This window comes from Heterocephalus glaber, unplaced genomic scaffold, assembly GCF_053883595.1.
Source record: "Heterocephalus glaber isolate CG9 unplaced genomic scaffold, H.glaber_assembly_v1.0 deba00001472, whole genome shotgun sequence".
In the NCBI taxonomy this organism is placed as follows: Eukaryota; Metazoa; Chordata; class Mammalia; order Rodentia; family Bathyergidae; genus Heterocephalus; species Heterocephalus glaber.
The window spans coordinates 85699221-85716785 of record NW_028258315.1 but is presented as its reverse complement, the minus strand read 5'-3'; the positions used below and the strand labels follow the sequence as shown (position 1 = coordinate 85716785).

Genomic DNA, 17565 nt, shown 5'->3' with positions numbered 1-17565 from the left:
TGGAAGAGCCACTAGGAGCTAGGAAGGCCACTAGCTCTTTCAAAAACAAGGGACACTGCATTTTTTAAAGTCTGAAAAGCAAGGCATCGTTTTAGTTCCCCACATTCACACAATGCACAGCCCTTCCACAGTAGAAAGGCTGCAAATCCCACAGTTCATCCCTACTAAAGACTGCAAATGGAAATCATAAAAATGAGCTGAGCTTGAGTGATATCTAGTGTAGACTGAGAAAAGTATGATCGAGTAATACATGCATTCCAAGTACCCATTTTTGTCAAAACCAAACCAAAGCCCATAGATGTGTCTAGGCCTGCAGGAGGACACAGAAGGCAGGAAGGGAAACCCACTAGGAGGTTAGCATCATTAAATCAGGGGCAGAAGCACGCGAAGATCAACCATTTTAAAAATTGTTTTTAATGCTTCACTTCAAAGCAACAAAACTAAATAATGTTAATGAAACAGAACTGATTAAGAGGACAATTACAGTCCTAGTAACACTATTATAGCCCTATTAACACTAAGTTTTTCAACAGCCAATTTCAGGGACCAGGATAATCCTCTAAATTTCATGGGCTCCCCCCAAGAAAAATTCAAGGTTGGGGGGAGGAGGGGGAGAGAGGAAGAGAGAGAGGGAGGGAGAGAGAATTTAATTCATAACCAGCTATTTATGAGCAGCTAACTATCCTAACAACTCTCTTTTTCTGAGCTCCCTACATCTGCTGTCCAAGACAATAGCCAGTAGCCACATGCAGCTGCTGAGAATGTGAATCATGGCTAGTCCAAACTAGATGTGCTAAAGTATAAAAATATAAAACAATTTCAAAGACTTACCACGGACAAAGGAAAGCAAACTAATTTTTTTTCATATGGTAACAAGCTGAAATTACAGTATTTTGGCTATACTGGGATTAAATAATTACATTTTACTTCTTCTGCCTTTTAAAAATGTGGCTCCTGGCAAATTTACACTTACATGTGTGGCTTGAAGTGTATTTCCATTGGATATTGTTGATCTTTCTATACCAGTATTTACCAGTCACTTGATTCACAGCATCTATCACATCTTTTAATTATACAAATTATTCACTGATTTTTTTTCCTGTCTTTCCAATAAATAAATTCCACCAGGCCAGGACCCACGCTGGGTTTATTAGCCAACAAGCTGGCCAACCCAGAGAAGGTTCATTAGCAGCCATCATTAAATGGAGATATGGTCTGCTGATAAGGCCATGGTGGGGCCCAAGTCAGGACTGCTTCAGCACTTTGGCCATCAAAGAAAGTCCACCCTAAACTGGCCCCCACTGTCATTCAGGGGGAATGGTGATCTCACGTCCCCACACCCCCTGGGTCCCAAGTAGACTGGCCACGAGTCTAAGATTTAAAACAACAACATAATCACTCACAGAAAATTGTCAGCCAGAAGAGAAAAAAAACTGTCAGCCAGCCCAGTGAAAACCTCAGAGGAAAAGTGGAAACCTTTTTACAAATTATGGTAAAAATACATAATATAAAATGTACAATTTGACCATTTTTATGTGGCATTAAGTACACTTCTGTGCAAGCATCACCTCTACCTATCTCCAGGAAGCCTTTCAGCTTTACCTGCCACTCCACTTCACACCTTACCTTCATTTTACCGTCTTTCCTTTCTCTGTGCCCACTAACACAAGAAGGAGATGAGAGTAGCAAAAAGAAAGCTGCTAAGAGTCAAAATATAGAAGCTCCCTAGAGTTGGAGCGATTCACAACGTGCCCCTGGAAAAATCAAAGTCTGGTACAACAGCAAGAGCAAAGGAAGAAATGAAAAACTATACTGTGCAGAGATGGCCAGATAATGACAGGACAAGGACCATGGTTGTACAAAAGAAGTGACTGAGAATCTTAAGCCACACAGCAGAAAATGGCAAACAAGAAATGTCCCAAAAAGTACGGTGCCTGAAAGTAGGAGTGCACTCGAGTTTGGCATGCGCATGGGACACGAGGCAATATTACTCTTTCTTTTTATCCTGAGTTACCATCAGCAGGATTTCACCTGTTACAGAAATTCACACTGACTTCTTAGTAAAGTCTTTACCTAAGAGAATTTTCAAACTTTTCTCAATAATATGCAATTAGGCATGTTAGAAATGGTTGGGAAAAATAAAAACACACCACACACAACACTAGTTTCAAGAAGCTTATAAATGACAGAACAATTTCCACTCTCTGTGGGCTTAACACTCTTCTACCCATGGTGACTCCACTTGGTCTGCTCAGAGGATCACCATCAGACCCACTGATTCCTATCAAAGTGGAATCTTTTTCTCACTGGAGTAGAAACATACTGCATATTTAGCAGCACAGTCACACAAGCCATTCATAAGACTCACCAAAAGCTCCACTCATTGTAAATGCATTTTAATAGATAATATTTTTCCATGTAGAATGTCACACACACAAAAAAAGTCAACAAAACTCAGCCATGTGCAAACAGGACCAGACAGTTCTCACATTCTAAATAAGGCTTCCACACCTGAGTTTTCAGCTTTGCATGAACAATTACCACAGTCATGCAAAACCTCCCAAATTGATACATGGAAATAGAAAATCACACACACAAGTTGAGTGGCTCCGTCTCCACTAACCAATTTGCATATAAAATTGTCATCAACACGCTCAGATTTATTTTTTGCCCATATAAGAGATGGCATCTATGTTGTCTTGGGAGCCAGTTTTTAAGAGGCATTTTGATTCCCACTATAAAAAGAGTCCCTAATGCTGTCTGGGGTCTGTACAGGTCTGGATGTCCCTTCCCACTGCCTTCTCATGTACTGCAGTGGAAAAGCAGGGACATCTGAGAATAAGACCAAGGAGCACAATGAAGCAAGAGCAAGGGCCAGGGAGATCTTCAGAATAAATCAAAATTAATTTGAAGAAAATCATTTCTCTTTACACCCCCCAAATGGAATCTATCAACAGATGGCACAAGAAGGCAAAGATGGACGGATTTCAACCGAGGAGGAGGAAGGACTTCCCTAACTTGCTGGTGACGACTTATTGAAATGGAACACTGAGGAATTTGGCCTTTGAGACTGTCGAGGAGTAGCCGAAAGACATCCATGTGCTTAACGGGAATCTTGAGAGTGCACGACCTTGTTCTTCCCTCCCTTCCTCTCTCCTTGTTTCTTCTGTCTTCACTTCGACCCCAGTGGCCACCAGCCACATGTGGCAGGTGTGAAAGGAGATGAGCCGAAAGTGCAAAATACGTATATTCATTGTTTCAAAGACTTAGTACCAAAAGACAGAATGCAAAAATCTCAAAATAACTTTATATTGATTTACATATCAAAATAATTTTAATTCATTTGATTAATATTGGGTTAAATATATCATTAAAATTAATTTGCCTATTTCCCTTTTTAATGTGGCTATTAGAAATTTTTAAATGACATCTGTGGCCCATATTCTATTTCTATTTAACAGGTCTGCTTTTGTTTTAAATGGATGCATTTTATTGCAGGCTCCCCACAAAAAACCCGTAACTCCTTTGTCTACATATTTAACAGTGCCAATTTAATTCCTTATTAAGCATCCTTCAGCTATAGCTACGAAGAAGGTCACTTCTCTCTCCCCAAATAAACCTGTAACACCCAGTAACAGTGAAAACTTGCCAAAGTCTTCACAGGGTGGGCTCAAATAAGTAACTTTCCTTCAAGCATATTAAATCTTTTCTTTTTACTAGCTGTCTCGATTCCACACTGGAGAAAAAAAAAACAAAACAAAAACTTGTTACTGCTTCTGTTTGATGTTTTGCTTCCCAAGCCCTATAAATACCCGCTCTTCAAGAACCGCTAGTAACACAATCACACCAGCTTTTAAAGTGTTTACCTCTCAGGAGCATCTGGGCTCAACCTTTTTTTGACCCTGGCCTGTTTCCAGGTCCCACACATCCTCCTGAGTCATATCTCTTGGCCCACTCGGGACTGCATATCAAAGCTGGGCCCAAAGTGCTAGAGGCAGTCAGCTGGCCTGTGTCCCCACTGAGATTATGCACAGCAGAAATAGTGCTAGACTGGCCCCTCCAGTCTGCTTTGTGGAGTCCCTGGAAGTGCTCATACTGGATTTTCTAAATGATTTATGGGACATTCCGGAAATGCAACCTCTCCCTCACATGCTTAATAAATGCATCTGTGGTTTTAACATTTCAACTTAAACTTAACATAGCTTTCCACCTTCGAGAGCTTCCTTGCCAGGTCCCTTAGGGGGGTGGGTAGTAGCTTCACAGTATCCAGATCTCTCGTAAATTTCTAACATGGGAGTAGTAGTTATTGTTTTTGTTATGACTATGACACAATTTGTCTCAGTTCTACACAAAGATGCAAAAGAAAGAACAGACATCTGGGCTTGAATTGTAGGACAAGCAAGCTGGTTACTTACCAAATCTGACTACAGCAGAGCGATGAGCAGTGTACTGGCTCAAGATTCAACTCTAAAGCCAGATCATCTGGGCTCAAATCTCAGAGCCATCTCACACTAGCTACCTGACTTTGGATGAGTTATAAGCCCTTCAGCACCTCTACAGATAAACATAATGCCTATCTCATTGGGCTGGTATGAGAGAGATAATGCATACAAAGCCCTAGAACTTGGCCAGAAATCCCTAACTTCTCTCTATATAAGAGGGGCTAAAACAGTTATCATTGCTATTATTAATAACTAATACCTCACAAATTATCAAGCCTAATAGGTCATCACACCCATAAGTTATCTTTATGTCTGGAATCAGTCTAGTGCTACACCAGTGCTCTTTAACTTGCATACAGGACCTTAACTCCTCAGCCTGAGCCACAGGCCTGCATCTCTTTCCTACAACCCCTTTTAAAACGCTTGCGTGACTTCTATTCATTTCTGGATGCGAAATGATTCCCCATTGCCAACCAACTCTTTAGAATCTCCTGACTAATCGTGGTCTCAGCTATAATGAAGGAGCAGTCAGTGTGCGGAGCGGCTCAGTAAGCGAAGGGATGGGAACTCTGTGTGGGACTGACAGACGGCTGGGAGTGGAGGAATGCAGCGCAGTCAGGCTGGACGGAGTCAACAGCTAAGGGACAACCTTGCTGCCTGATAGCCTCACTACCCGTCTTAGTTACTTTCTCACTGCTGAGGCACAAAACCCGACACCCACAACTCAAAGAAAAAAAAGCCTTCTTTTGGCTCACAGTTTGTAAAGGTTTCATTCCACAGTCGCTGGCTCCAAGGGAGGGTGGCATGGCAGGGTGGCACAGCCCGGGAGAATAAGCTCATGGCTCGGCAGTGAGAAGCAGAGATGGACCAAGGGAGGGGAGACAGGCAGACCCGTCCAGCCCACGCCCCCAGTGACCCACCTTCTCCAACCAGACTTCACCTCCCAACATCATTATTTAGCTGTGAATTCCTCAGTGGACTCATCCACGGATGATTATCTTACAACCATGATCCAGTCACCTCCCCAAAGCCTCACCTGTGAGCACAGGGGGCCAGGGTGGTGGGGGAGCATCTAGATTAAACCATAACACTAACTCTTCTTACCCCACTGTCAAAATCTTTTCTTCTTTTGCTTTTGAATTTACTGCTTTTTAATCTACTTTTTTGAGCAGATGGTTTCAAAAGATTTTATAGCTGAAAAAGCCCTTAAAGATGATGATGATGACAATGACAGCAGTATTACAGAAATAATATTAAAAACCAATGATAACAATAGTAGCCTCCAGTAAGCATGTATTGTACTCTAAACGTTGTTTAATGTGCTTTATAGGCAATCTCATCTAATTCTCATACAACTCTCAGCTATGTACTATTATCATTTCAGCTTCAAGGGGAAGAAACTCTGGACCAAAGTTGAGTAACTTTCCCATGGTTGTGCAATCAGTAAGCAAAGGACCTGACATTCAAACCTAGGCATGTAGAGCCTATACTCTTAACTGCTACCCTATGAAGTTTCTCTAGCTACCTAAACCAATCTTTTCATTTTACAGATCTAAAGTGATATGCAGAGGGATCATATAATTGACGACAGGGACATAGTTAGCAGCAGAATCAGGACTACAGAAGACTCTAGACTTCCCATCTCTGGGCTCCTTGTACTGTACCACAGACTAATGAGGGCAGCAGGAGTAAAACAAAATGTCAACTAAAAGCAGTGGGAGCCATCTCCATACCTCTACACAGCTGTCTGCCTCCAATGCTGCTTCCCAGGCTCTGCATTTGGCTTAGGTTCCATCCATGGTCAGCTAACTGCTTGGGCTCAGTGTTTCCTTTGCAAAGCTGACCACAGCTAAAAGAAAGCCCTTCATAGCAATATGTTTATTTCTTCAATGAGTTTGGCAGTGTCATCATGGCTTGAAAAAATTAAGTATGAACGTGTGCCACGTGTTTACTGCCACAGAAGTCTACAATGGGAAAGCCAAGAAAATAAAAACAGCTACACAGTGATTATAAATAACCACCGTAAACCAGATATGCTTAATCTCAGGGTATGACACAAGAAAGTAAAGCAAATGTGTAAAAGCAAATCCAATTTTCAAATCTGAAGTTTAGTACTAACATTCAAAGATATTCATGAAGAGGGAGTGATGTAATTCAGGTGAGCAAACGCAAATAGCACATTACTGACCTCTTCTATGTCCCTGGACTTCCTCCCTACAGTGAAGAAATAGGAGACAAAAGTCAAAGCCAGAGGTTAGCAGGGTGTCAGGCCAAACCTCTACAAAGAGTGTGCACATGACCTGGCCTGAGCCTCCCCTCAGAGGAAATGGGGAGCCACTGTGACCAGGTGTCCTCAATAACCAAACTGCTCTCAGTGGTAATCATTTCCATAGTGGCCAATGTTTTCCATCACAACAATGATTTTTCTAAAAACCTATGACCATATATGTTTGCAGGCTTAAGATTTGATAGGAATTTACCTACATCAAATCTTACTTTTCCACAGTGCATTCTATGGTGTGGGACCATGCCTGTCTCCCCACAACTTTACTAACCAATAGGTGACAATGACCAGAATGCTTTAATCTGATTTCTATAATTAGTAATGAACTGAGACTCTTTTATATATTTCTTAGTCCATATATTTCTTCCACTTGCATATACTTCTTTATATATGGATATATACTATATGTACATATAGATCATTATATATGTCTCATTCTCCATCTAAGGTGCTGGCTACCCACTTTTCCATAACCTGGCTTATCTTTTTTTAATGATTTGTAGTAACTTTTTATGTGAGATGGGTATTAGTTCTTTATCTTTTACACATATTTCAGTTTCGTTTGTATTTCCATTACACAAAAGTTGGTAAGGCTGGGAATACAGCATTGTAGTGGAGTGCTTACCTAGCATGCACAAGGCCCTGGATTTGATCCCCAGCACAAAAGGGGAGGGGAGGGAAAGGGAGGAAGAAAAGGAAGAAAAGGAAGGAAGGAAGGAAAGAAGGAAAGAAGGAAGGAAGGAAGGAAGGAAGGAAGGAAGGAAGGAAGGAAGGAAGGAAGGTAGGTAGGTAGGTATCTGTATTTGGTCAAAACTTTGAGGGTTCTGGGTTATGGGGCATATCTGGAAAGGACTGAACAAGTATCTTCACACTTAAAACTGCCTCTGCAGTTAAAGGTGATACATAAATGCTTGGAGCTAGGTTTCCGCTGGGGGGACAGCCTGAGTTTGACCTCCAGAGCAGCACTGATGAGCAGGGTGAGCTCATGTGCTGAGGTCTAGGGACACAATTCCTGAGCAGGGCTAGCACCCCCATGAGAGAACGAGCTAGATATCTATCGATTCTTCCTTCCTCTGAAGCTACTGCATTAGCAGATTCTTTTCCTTCTCTATTTAAATTTGGATCACAAAATTCCTTATGTTCATGCCTAATGTTACATTTTTTTTTGGCAATTCAATAAACATAGCATTGGACATTCAGAGTTAGAACAAGCCCTCATTTTACATCATGGAGAAACCAAGGCTCCCTAGATTCATACTATGTGGGCACCACTGGAGAGGATGACAATAGAGTCATGGTCCCTGTCACTCCTCTCCTCACTGGCCTAGGGTGAATTACTAACCTGAACCACATTTCATCCATGCCATGGCTCCAGCCACCATCCTTTCCTGACAATTCCACTTGCCCCCTACTCCTAAACCTCCATCTCCTGCTGGGACCACCTTCTTGAGCTCCAGGTCCACATTTGTAGCTGTTTCAGAAATTCTCTACCTCCAAATCCTACAGAGTCAAAACAAAACACTGCCATCTTCCCAATACTTCCTCCGCCTCCTGCATTTTCACCTGGTGTCTACCATGCCAGCCAATTAGTAGCACAAGCCTGAAATCCAGAAAACAGTGCAAACAACTGCCTCTACATCCAACTAATTGTTGCATGCCATTCTGTCTCCCTCTTGAGCTCTCCTAAGTCCCCTTTCCTCTCCAGGGCCACATCTCACCCTACTCCCCATGACAACCTCCGGGCCATTGCTCTGCACACGACTGCACAAGCAGGAGGGCGAGCTGGCTAACACACAAGGCTGGCACCTGTCCCTCCCCTGCTAAACTCCCACCCTGTCATCCAGCTTGGTGATTCTCACAGGGGATGGTTCTGCCTCCTGGGAAACGCTTTGGAAATCTTAGGGGCACTTTATTTTGGTAATAGGGATTGAGCCCAGAACCTTCGTACTGAGCTACATCCTCAGCTCTCCCTGGCCCCTCCCCTGAGCTGCCCTATCTCCCTCCCCTCCTTCTTTCATTCTTTTAGGAGTATGGGGGATTGAACCCAGTACTGGGTCTTTGCACTGAGCTACACCCCCAGCCCTGCCACCTTTTTTCGAGGTAGGATCTTGCTAAGTCACTAAAGTACCCAGCTTAGGCTCCAACTTGCCATCCTTCTGCCTCAGCTTCCCAGCGTGCCAGGATTGCAGGTGTGCATCACCATGCCCAGCTTAGGGGGCATTAACTACCACAGTGACTGGGAGGTCATCACTGAGGTTCCAGACAATCTAGACACCTACCGTGCACGATACTGCTCCCACAATGAAACATCCAAACTCCTACACAATTTTTGAAAATCCCACTGGACAGTCTTTCCAGATAAAAAGCCAGCCTGTAATTATCTGGGTCCTTCAATGGCAGAAAGGCAGGCTGATCAACCAAGACGGCAGCCAGCAGCATCCACCTACAGTCAGGCCTTCTCCAGGCACCTGCAATGGAGACCTTCAGGCCCTAAACTCCTGCTCACAGATGTCTGATACTATTAGGATCAGCAAACAGCTGCAGCAACAGCCACACATGAAAATCCTAGTTTATTTAGGTGGTGCGCATCTGTGAGAAAAACTTGCCCTCTGGTGTTTTAACTATCACTTGGAGGAACGATGTTATTTTTAGGGAGTAGAAGACACCAAAGAGGCTTACTTGGCAAATGAACACAATCTGTTCACCTCCACTTCACATGTGTATGTGAAATCTTCACACCAGTAGCCGGGAGTTTGCAAATCCACTGGGAAGAGACTCCATAAACAGGTTGGGGTCAGGAAAACAAAAACCCCAAAATGACAAGGGTGCAAATTAACCCTGGAACCCGGTAAGGAGTTAGTGTTGACAGTCAACCATATGCAAAGACTAGAAAAGTTCTGAATAAAGGGAGTTCTGCCCAAAGTTTTCTTAGGAAAGGTCATCAAACCAGTCGGTTTTGGTCCTCAAAGTCTTGTACATTAGCACTGGGTAGGAGGTGTATACTGTGCTCAAAGGACAGTGGCACTCAAAATTCAGGACAGATAGAGGGGCACTGTCAATCTAACTCACTCCTCGAGCTCTCAGATAATCAACTAATAGAGTCAAAATAATCTCATCATGAATAAATGCACACGGCAGAAACACCACAGACACCCTATTCGACAGAATTACGCACCGCCTGTTCTTTCAGATCATATAAAACATCAGACAATCTGTGAAAATACGATGCCAAGAAGGAGAAACACAAACTGGGCTCCTCCGTTCCTCATGGAAATGAGAAGAATCTAAACTTATCAAGTAGCTCAGCATTTCCCACTCCCTCCTCCCCACTCTGCATGATCACTCCTCTTCATGACATTTCCGGGGAGCCCACTACTACCCTGTGATCATGGACAGTAAATGAAAATCAAGATCTCTCCGAACAAGAGAGAAACTTTACATTGTAATGTAAGATGAGCTGATTAAGAGCACTTAATCCGCACACAGCTAATCTTAAAACCACAACCACGGAGCAGAGTAGATGAAATGTCAGGAAGAAAGGAGCTTAGTTCTGATCACAGAGAAAAATGGGTCCCGGCACTCAGCAGGCTGCCTTATTAACAATTACAGTAACCAGAGCTCTTCTTGTGAAAAAACAAAAATCCCCTGCTAGTTAGAATGAAGAAATGTTTAGGGAACTGAACTGAAAAGAATGTAGTCCCTTTTAAAAAACTAAGTTGCTCAGGGCTTAGGAAATATCCTAAAAGATGCCAAGGATCCAAAGAGGAGAATGAGTTTTCTTTCTAAGGTACATTTCATCTCCCCCAACCTTTCACATGACGCGAAACGATTGGAAACTCAGGTATACTAAGAATAAACTCATTGTAAAACAATAATAAACACCCTCCACTGACCAAGCTCTCAGAAGCACCTCTAACTCTTAAAAATGTTTGAGGAATCCCTAGGAGCTTTCCTTTCTGTGGCTTTTGTCTATAGGTATTTATTATATTTGGAAATTTAAAACTAAGACAAACAAGAACATCCAAGCAAGAATTAATCAGTGATGACCCCATCAGAGGTAACTCAACCTCTGGAACACTTCACTGTGTGTTTGAGAGAGGAAGAGCGAAAAAAAGCAAAGATCTACATATTGTTCTGAAAACAATCTGGACCTTCGGAACCAGTGGCCTGGAGACCCGTCTGGTTGACAAGGGATGCGTTAGTGATACAGAGATGTCAGCTCTTCCAAAAACCACTAAGTGTATTAACTAGCAATAAAAAGTTTTTTAAAATGACAGATGCCATCTTCAGCAGTTGACAGGAAAAGTGGCTCCTTCATCTTTTACAGCCCACCACATGTGTTTGACGGCCTCAGGGCAGCCTGTGTGGGCAAGTGCACTCCTTCACACAAGCACCAACACAGCTGCAGCCGTGAGAGGCACTTTATAGACTAGTGGTTCAGAGCACAGCCTGTGGTTTTAGACTTCCTGGGTTCAAGTCTTGGATTGGTCACTTGCCAAGTGGCTCTGGCTCAGTTACCTGATCTCCCAGGGCCTTACTTTCCTCCTAGGATAAAAAGGAAGAATAATAGTATTTATCTGGAATCAAAAGAGATGCCTAAGACATGATAAATACTCAAAAACTGGCAGTTGTCATCATACCTTCTTCTGTGATGTACAAGATATTCTAAAAGTTTCAATACAGCTGTACACTCAAATTTCAGAAGAATTGCCACTATACTTCTACAAAAAAACCCACATATTTAGTTCTGTAAATTTCAAAAACAGTCATGCACCACTTAATGACAAGGACATATTCTGAGAAATGAGCTACCTGGTGATTCCCATGTAATCATCATAAAATGTACTTACACAGACTAAGATGACTACAGAGACAGTAGGCAATATGACCTCATGGGACCATTGTCCCATATGCAGTCTACTGCCTCAAATGTCATTATGTGGCACACAACTGTAATAAAATTTTAATTTTGGTTTTAGTCCTCATTGAAAATGGCAAATGCTCCCTGAAACAAAAATGAAATTACTAATCTTGTGAGGTGGGGAATGAGTATATAGTAATTCTTACATGCAGAACGAGGAAACAAGGCTATGATCTGCACATGTGCCCCAAAATTCCTGTTGGAAACTTAATCCCCAATGTAAGAGTCCTGGGAGGTGAGGCTGTTTCAGAAGTGTTTAGGCTCAGCCTTTATAAATGGATTAATGCAACTACAAAAGGGCTTGGCAGAGAGAGCTTGGTCCTCTTGCCTGTCTGCTTTCTGCCAAGTTGGGATACAGTATTCCTCCCCTCCAGAGGATACAGCAGGAAGACCCCATCGTGGAAGCAAAGTCAGGCCCTCACCAGACTTCAAACTTACAGATGCTTTGTTCTCAGACTTTCCAGCCCCCAGAACTGAGAGAAATAAGTCTGTTTTTGTAAACAACCCAGTCTCCAGCATTTTGTTACAGCAGGACAAAATGGACCAAGAGAGACATTTATTGAGTACATACTATATTCCGGGAAGATTAAAAAAGCCACACAGACAAGATGTCTAGCCAAGGGGTCACACAAAGTCTAGCACAGGAAGGCAAGGACTAGGTTGTCACAGTATGTGTCCTGCTATGTTAAAGCACTCTTCCTGACAGCGAAGTGAATTGTTCCTTTCCTTTGTCATTAATTCTGTTCATCAGCAAGAAGTCTACAGCTTTGCTTCTGCATCAGCTCTTCAATACTGAATATTTATTGGGCTTTTCCATCTTTGTAAATCGTAAATTGTCCTTTCAACATCCATAATGACAAGCATTTCGACCCACATACTCTATTTACATATCCTAGGAACAGCCTCTTATTTAGATGTCAAATTCCAGCTACTAAAAACCCAGACCCGCCCACACAACAAGAAGCCAAAGTAATTGTCAAAATCATAATACTTTCCATAAACTTTGGTCCCCTTTGGAGAGTCCCTTAGGCTAGAGCTGTTATTATTTTATGCATACAGTTACTCATCTGGTTTTTTCAGCATATTAGAAGTATAAAACTCAGAGTAATTTGTAAATATGATACTCACCTTCATGTATTCTTTTAAAGTTACAAGTCAATGCTACGAGGTTTCCTGAAATTAGTTTTAACACAACCAGAAAGGACTACTGCCCAGGAAGTATTTTAGACATCTAACTCCTACATGAAAAGTCCTTGCCCTAGCAAAGACCATTTTTCATTTTCTCACATCTCAAAAGACTGAAAATTAAAAACCACACTCAATTTTGTACTTGAAATTTTCTTTAAATTTGTCTTAAAAATTCTAGTCCATGCTCAGAGCTCACTTGCTTACACAGTTATCACTTGTATCTGTAATAAATGACAGCCAATGTTAACTTGGATAGGAAAAAGATGAAAAATGAACTTACAAAAGTGTTGGTGATTGTTATTTGCTGAAATGCTAGAAAACATTCTAAAATTTATATACAACAGATTTTTAAAGTTTTATCATTATTTTTGTTCCTGTAAATTTTAGACATTTGTAGACTAAAATGGAAAATTAAATGTGATTTTTCTTCTCAAGTAACAGATGTTTTTGAGAGCAACAATTTTCCAAATGATTGACTTATTTCAACACTTTGTCTGGATACACATTTGTTCTGGACTTTTGAGTTTTAAAGTTGATCCAGAAGTTATACAGGAATATTATGTAAAGTCAGACAGTGGAAAACATGGTCAAACACAGGAGAAGGAATAAATTCTGTGGATAATTCTAGCCCTGCAAAACACCAGAATTGTCTTAATTTCTCTCTTCTGACACAACTTTTATTTATTGTGTTATTTTTATGTTTGTACATTTATCGGGGGCTGGCAGAATGAGTTGCCCAAGGGGAGCTTTCATATTAAGTAAATTCGGCTTTCATTTTAGGAACAAATTCCTCCTTTCCTCTTTTTTCCTTCCCCTAAGGACTAATAGGCTTATAAATAAACCCACAGCCCAGAGAGGAGACTTGAGGAGATTCGAGTAGACATTTCATCTGAATTTGCTGAGCCTGGTTTTATCTGAACAGCCTACATTCTCTTGGGACCACATCTGGGCAAGCAAAGTGAAGCGGGAAACAGACTAATTAGATCAATGATATCAACATCCCATACCACTGTTCAAGACCAAAAACTTCACGTTTCAGTGAGAGGCTGGGTGGAGAGTCTATGTTTTTTTTTTTTTTGAATCTGAATTATCTTCCCAGTTTTTTCCTTTTTTGGCTAGGGTAGAAATACCACATAAGAGGCTGGTTATACAGATAACTAATGTGAGAGACACGTGAACCCATGTCTCTTGGGCTTCGTTTTCCAAGCCAAAATTCAGGATTTAAAGTCTAAAACCATAAAGAATATTTTAGAACCAGGTGGTACCAGCAAATCTAAGACATGTGGTCACCACAGCTGTGACATGAGCCATCTCTCCCACACACACACCTCAGTCCCCTACTCCACAATGGACAGACTTTTCAAACAACAAACAAAGCAGGCTTGACCCCAGCGTAATGAAGGGGTCTCAGAACTTGCTGTTACTCATTTGGGAACATGAAATGGAGGGGCCACAGAGGTCTTCAGGGCAGCACAGCTGCAGAGACAACACCAGCAGGTCTGGGAGTAAGACAGGTCAGGCTGAACGTTTGTGACCCAACTGCATAACCACAACATGGGCCCCATTAGGCAAGGTATACATAGAAGCTAATGAACTGCACCTAATTGTCCATCTGGGACGAGGAATAAGCTCTGCCGCAATGGGTCTCCTAGGCGATTCAAATGCAGACTTTACAGCAGGACTCAGGGAACAAAAATCTTTTACAAAGGCACCAATCTCCTTGCGCAGACTCTCAAGCAGTTCAAATTGGAGGTACACGGTCCTTTAAAACTCTTACACAAATTACCAACAATAATCAAACTTTAAAATGCTCCTGTATTTCTGTTTTTAATATATATATATATATATATATACACCCCCAAAATACATATACATATGTGTATATATTTTCCACTATGAAACTCAAGCTAGGTACCTATGGTTTGTCTGTAATAATTTACCACACTATAACCCAATGGCCAGGCCCTAGACAATAGCAGATGCTTCAAGAGAAAGAATAGAGCCCTTTCAGCCAATTATACAATTACACAATATGACCATGTTTACATTATCAAAGGGAGGCAGACCAAATTACCTAGCTACTTCAATTAATAACCCCATTTACCTCAATTATCTGGCAGGCAGGGTCTAAATAATCTGAGCAATTACCTCAATTCATTCAGACAGTATAGATTTGGCCTGTGCGTCTAGAAGTAATTTTTCCTTCCAGAACACTTCTACCATCAGCAAATATCAAAATGCACAACAGCAAACTCACATCAGCTTTGTCTGCAAGCAGTGTAAGCAAATTTTCTCCATTATCGGACAGATTAAAATTTATTATACACTTAATAATCCAGTTTTGAAGTTTTCGTTTTTTTCTTTTTTTTCCCCTCCTGACAAAAACTCATAGGACCATAGGATTTTTGAGCTAGAAAGTACTGAATAGGGACTCAAATCTGAAAGCTAGCTACTGGCAGTAGCCCAAGCAGAAATCTTGCACCATTAAGGGAAGGGAGTCCAAAGCCCAAAACTTTGGGTTCAAATCCTAGCTCTGCCACTTACCAGCTACAAGACCTCAGCCAGTTTCTTAACTTCTCTGAGCCTCAGAGACTTTTTGTACAATGGTGGTAATACTGAATTCTCAATTTACACAGGTGACACAAGATTTAAATGAGATAATCTATGTGGTGCACTTAACATAGTTCCTGGCACACAGATACTGTGTTTAAGCACTTACTTTTATTACTACAGACTCATGACCTTCAATGGTTTCCCTCAAAAGGATATGCCTTTGGCCCCCTAACCTGTGAATATCACTTCGTACGGCACATGCGGCGATTAAGTGAAGGATCTTGGGAAGAGATTATCTTGAATTATCCAGGTGGACCATAAGTACAATTGCATGTAACCTTTAACAGACAGGCAGAGGGAGTTTAGAGACAGACACAGAAGAGGACACAGGCACACATGGCAGAAGGCAGTGTGCAGAACAAAAAGAGATACAGCTATAGGCCATGGGATCCTGACGGCACCAGAAGCTGGAAGAAACAAAGAATGACTTTACCCTCCAGATGGTGTGTGGTCCTGGGACACCCTGACTTCCCCCTTCTGGTCCCCAGAACTGTGACAGACATTTCTGTTGCTTTAAACCACCGCGTTTGTGGTGGTTTGTTATAGCAGCAGGTTGAAACTAATACATCTTAGTGGCCACACCTCTTATTGGACCATTAATTCATGTAACGATGGTGTTGACAATGACAATGACAAGGCCAAAAGGAAGAGTGCCTGGAAGTGGAAATTATTTCGTCAAGCCTGACAAAAGTAAAGAAGCAGGAAAATGCAAGGGGCAATGAGGTTTGAAAAAGAAGATCCAGAGAATTTAATGAACTAAGCGTGAGGCTGGAAGTTCACGCTGAAATGGATCTTAGCCACCAGATACAGAAAGCTACAATGCCAACGTGGAATGACCAACAGCGAAATGCCAATGTATTTTCCATTCAACACTCTATGCTTTGTATTTGCCTTCACTATGCTTGGAATTCATACAACTTCTTCAATCTATGGGTTGATATTTCTTGTAAATTTGGGGAAATTCTTAGCCATTATCTCTTCAAATACTGCTTTAAATTACCTCCCTCTCTTCTCCAATTATACATATCTTACTAGATTATTCATTGTGTCCAATTTGTCTCCTAGGTTTTTTTCCTGTATGCTCTCTGCACTTCAGTTTGAATGGTCTCCATTAACCCCTCTCCTCTTCTGCTATATATAATCTTCTGTCAAACCCTCATCTATGGAGTTCTTCATTTCACATGTTTCCTAATAACAGAATGACTTTATAGTTATTCTATATACATTCCAATTCTTAGATGAAAATATAGAAAATTTCAACAATTTTTAATTTTTTTCCTAAGTATATTAATCATAGTTTGTTAATGTTGATGTTTTGTATGTTACTGGGGAAATGAACTCAGGATCTGAGCACTCTGCCGCTGTGCTACATCCCTGGCTTCTTTTATTTTTTATTTTGCAACAAGGTTTTGCTGAATCACCCCAGCGGGCCTCAAACTTGCAATCTTCCTGCCTCAGCCTCCTGGAGAGCAGAGATCACAGATATGTGCCACCACACCCAGCTTAATCAGTTATTTAAAAATCCTTTTTGTCAAATCTGATTCAGTTATTTCTAGATCATCTGCGAATCTCATTTGTTTGGTTTTTTTCCTCTCATTTTGGGGGTCACACTGGCGGGCCCAGGAATTTATGATTGAATATTAGACACCATGTATTAAAAAACTGAAGAGATTTCTGATGAAGAAATGGCTCTCCCTTTCTTCCTCCAGGCAGGAAAAACAGAGGATGATGGTCAGGGCTGATCACCTAAGTCAATCAGGGCAGGTACTAGATTCAGACTCCAGGTTTATCCCTTTTGCTGTGACTTTGGCCCTTCAGGACTATCAACAACCCAGGGTGTTCACCATTCCCCTCCCTATCCCTCCATCCTCCCAGGCAGATTCTGAGCTCTAATCCTTAGCATCTAAGCACCATGACTCTGCTGAACAATCCTGCTCTTTACAGCCTTTCTACTTAGAACCCCATGTCCCATGCAGCTTCTGAATTTAGCAACTGCCTTGAAAAGAAAACCAACTGCATATTTGAGGGCCCAAAGACTCCAATTTTGTCTCTCCAATCATCCCATGAAATCACCAAAAGTTCTGCTGGTATCTTTTTCTTTTCTTTTCTTTTGGTTT

At 41.5% G+C, this 17565-nt stretch overlaps 1 protein-coding gene across 5 annotated transcripts in view; it reads right to left on the bottom strand.

The window, feature by feature from the left end:
* The window catches only part of Rftn1 (raftlin, lipid raft linker 1), a 201650-nt gene that overhangs the window by 135989 nt on the left and 48096 nt on the right, over positions 1-17565 (bottom strand). Inside the window, exon 1 of one of the 5 annotated variants that reach the window (XM_087182248.1) lies at positions 6176-6540. The exons of the other annotated variants lie outside the window; for them this stretch is intronic. Coding sequence (XP_087038374.1) covers positions 6176-6221 — 46 coding nt within the window. The 5' untranslated portion in view covers positions 6222-6540. Of the gene's footprint in view, positions 1-6175; positions 6541-17565 lie in introns of those variants that run through there. 5 annotated transcript variants of the gene reach the window in all.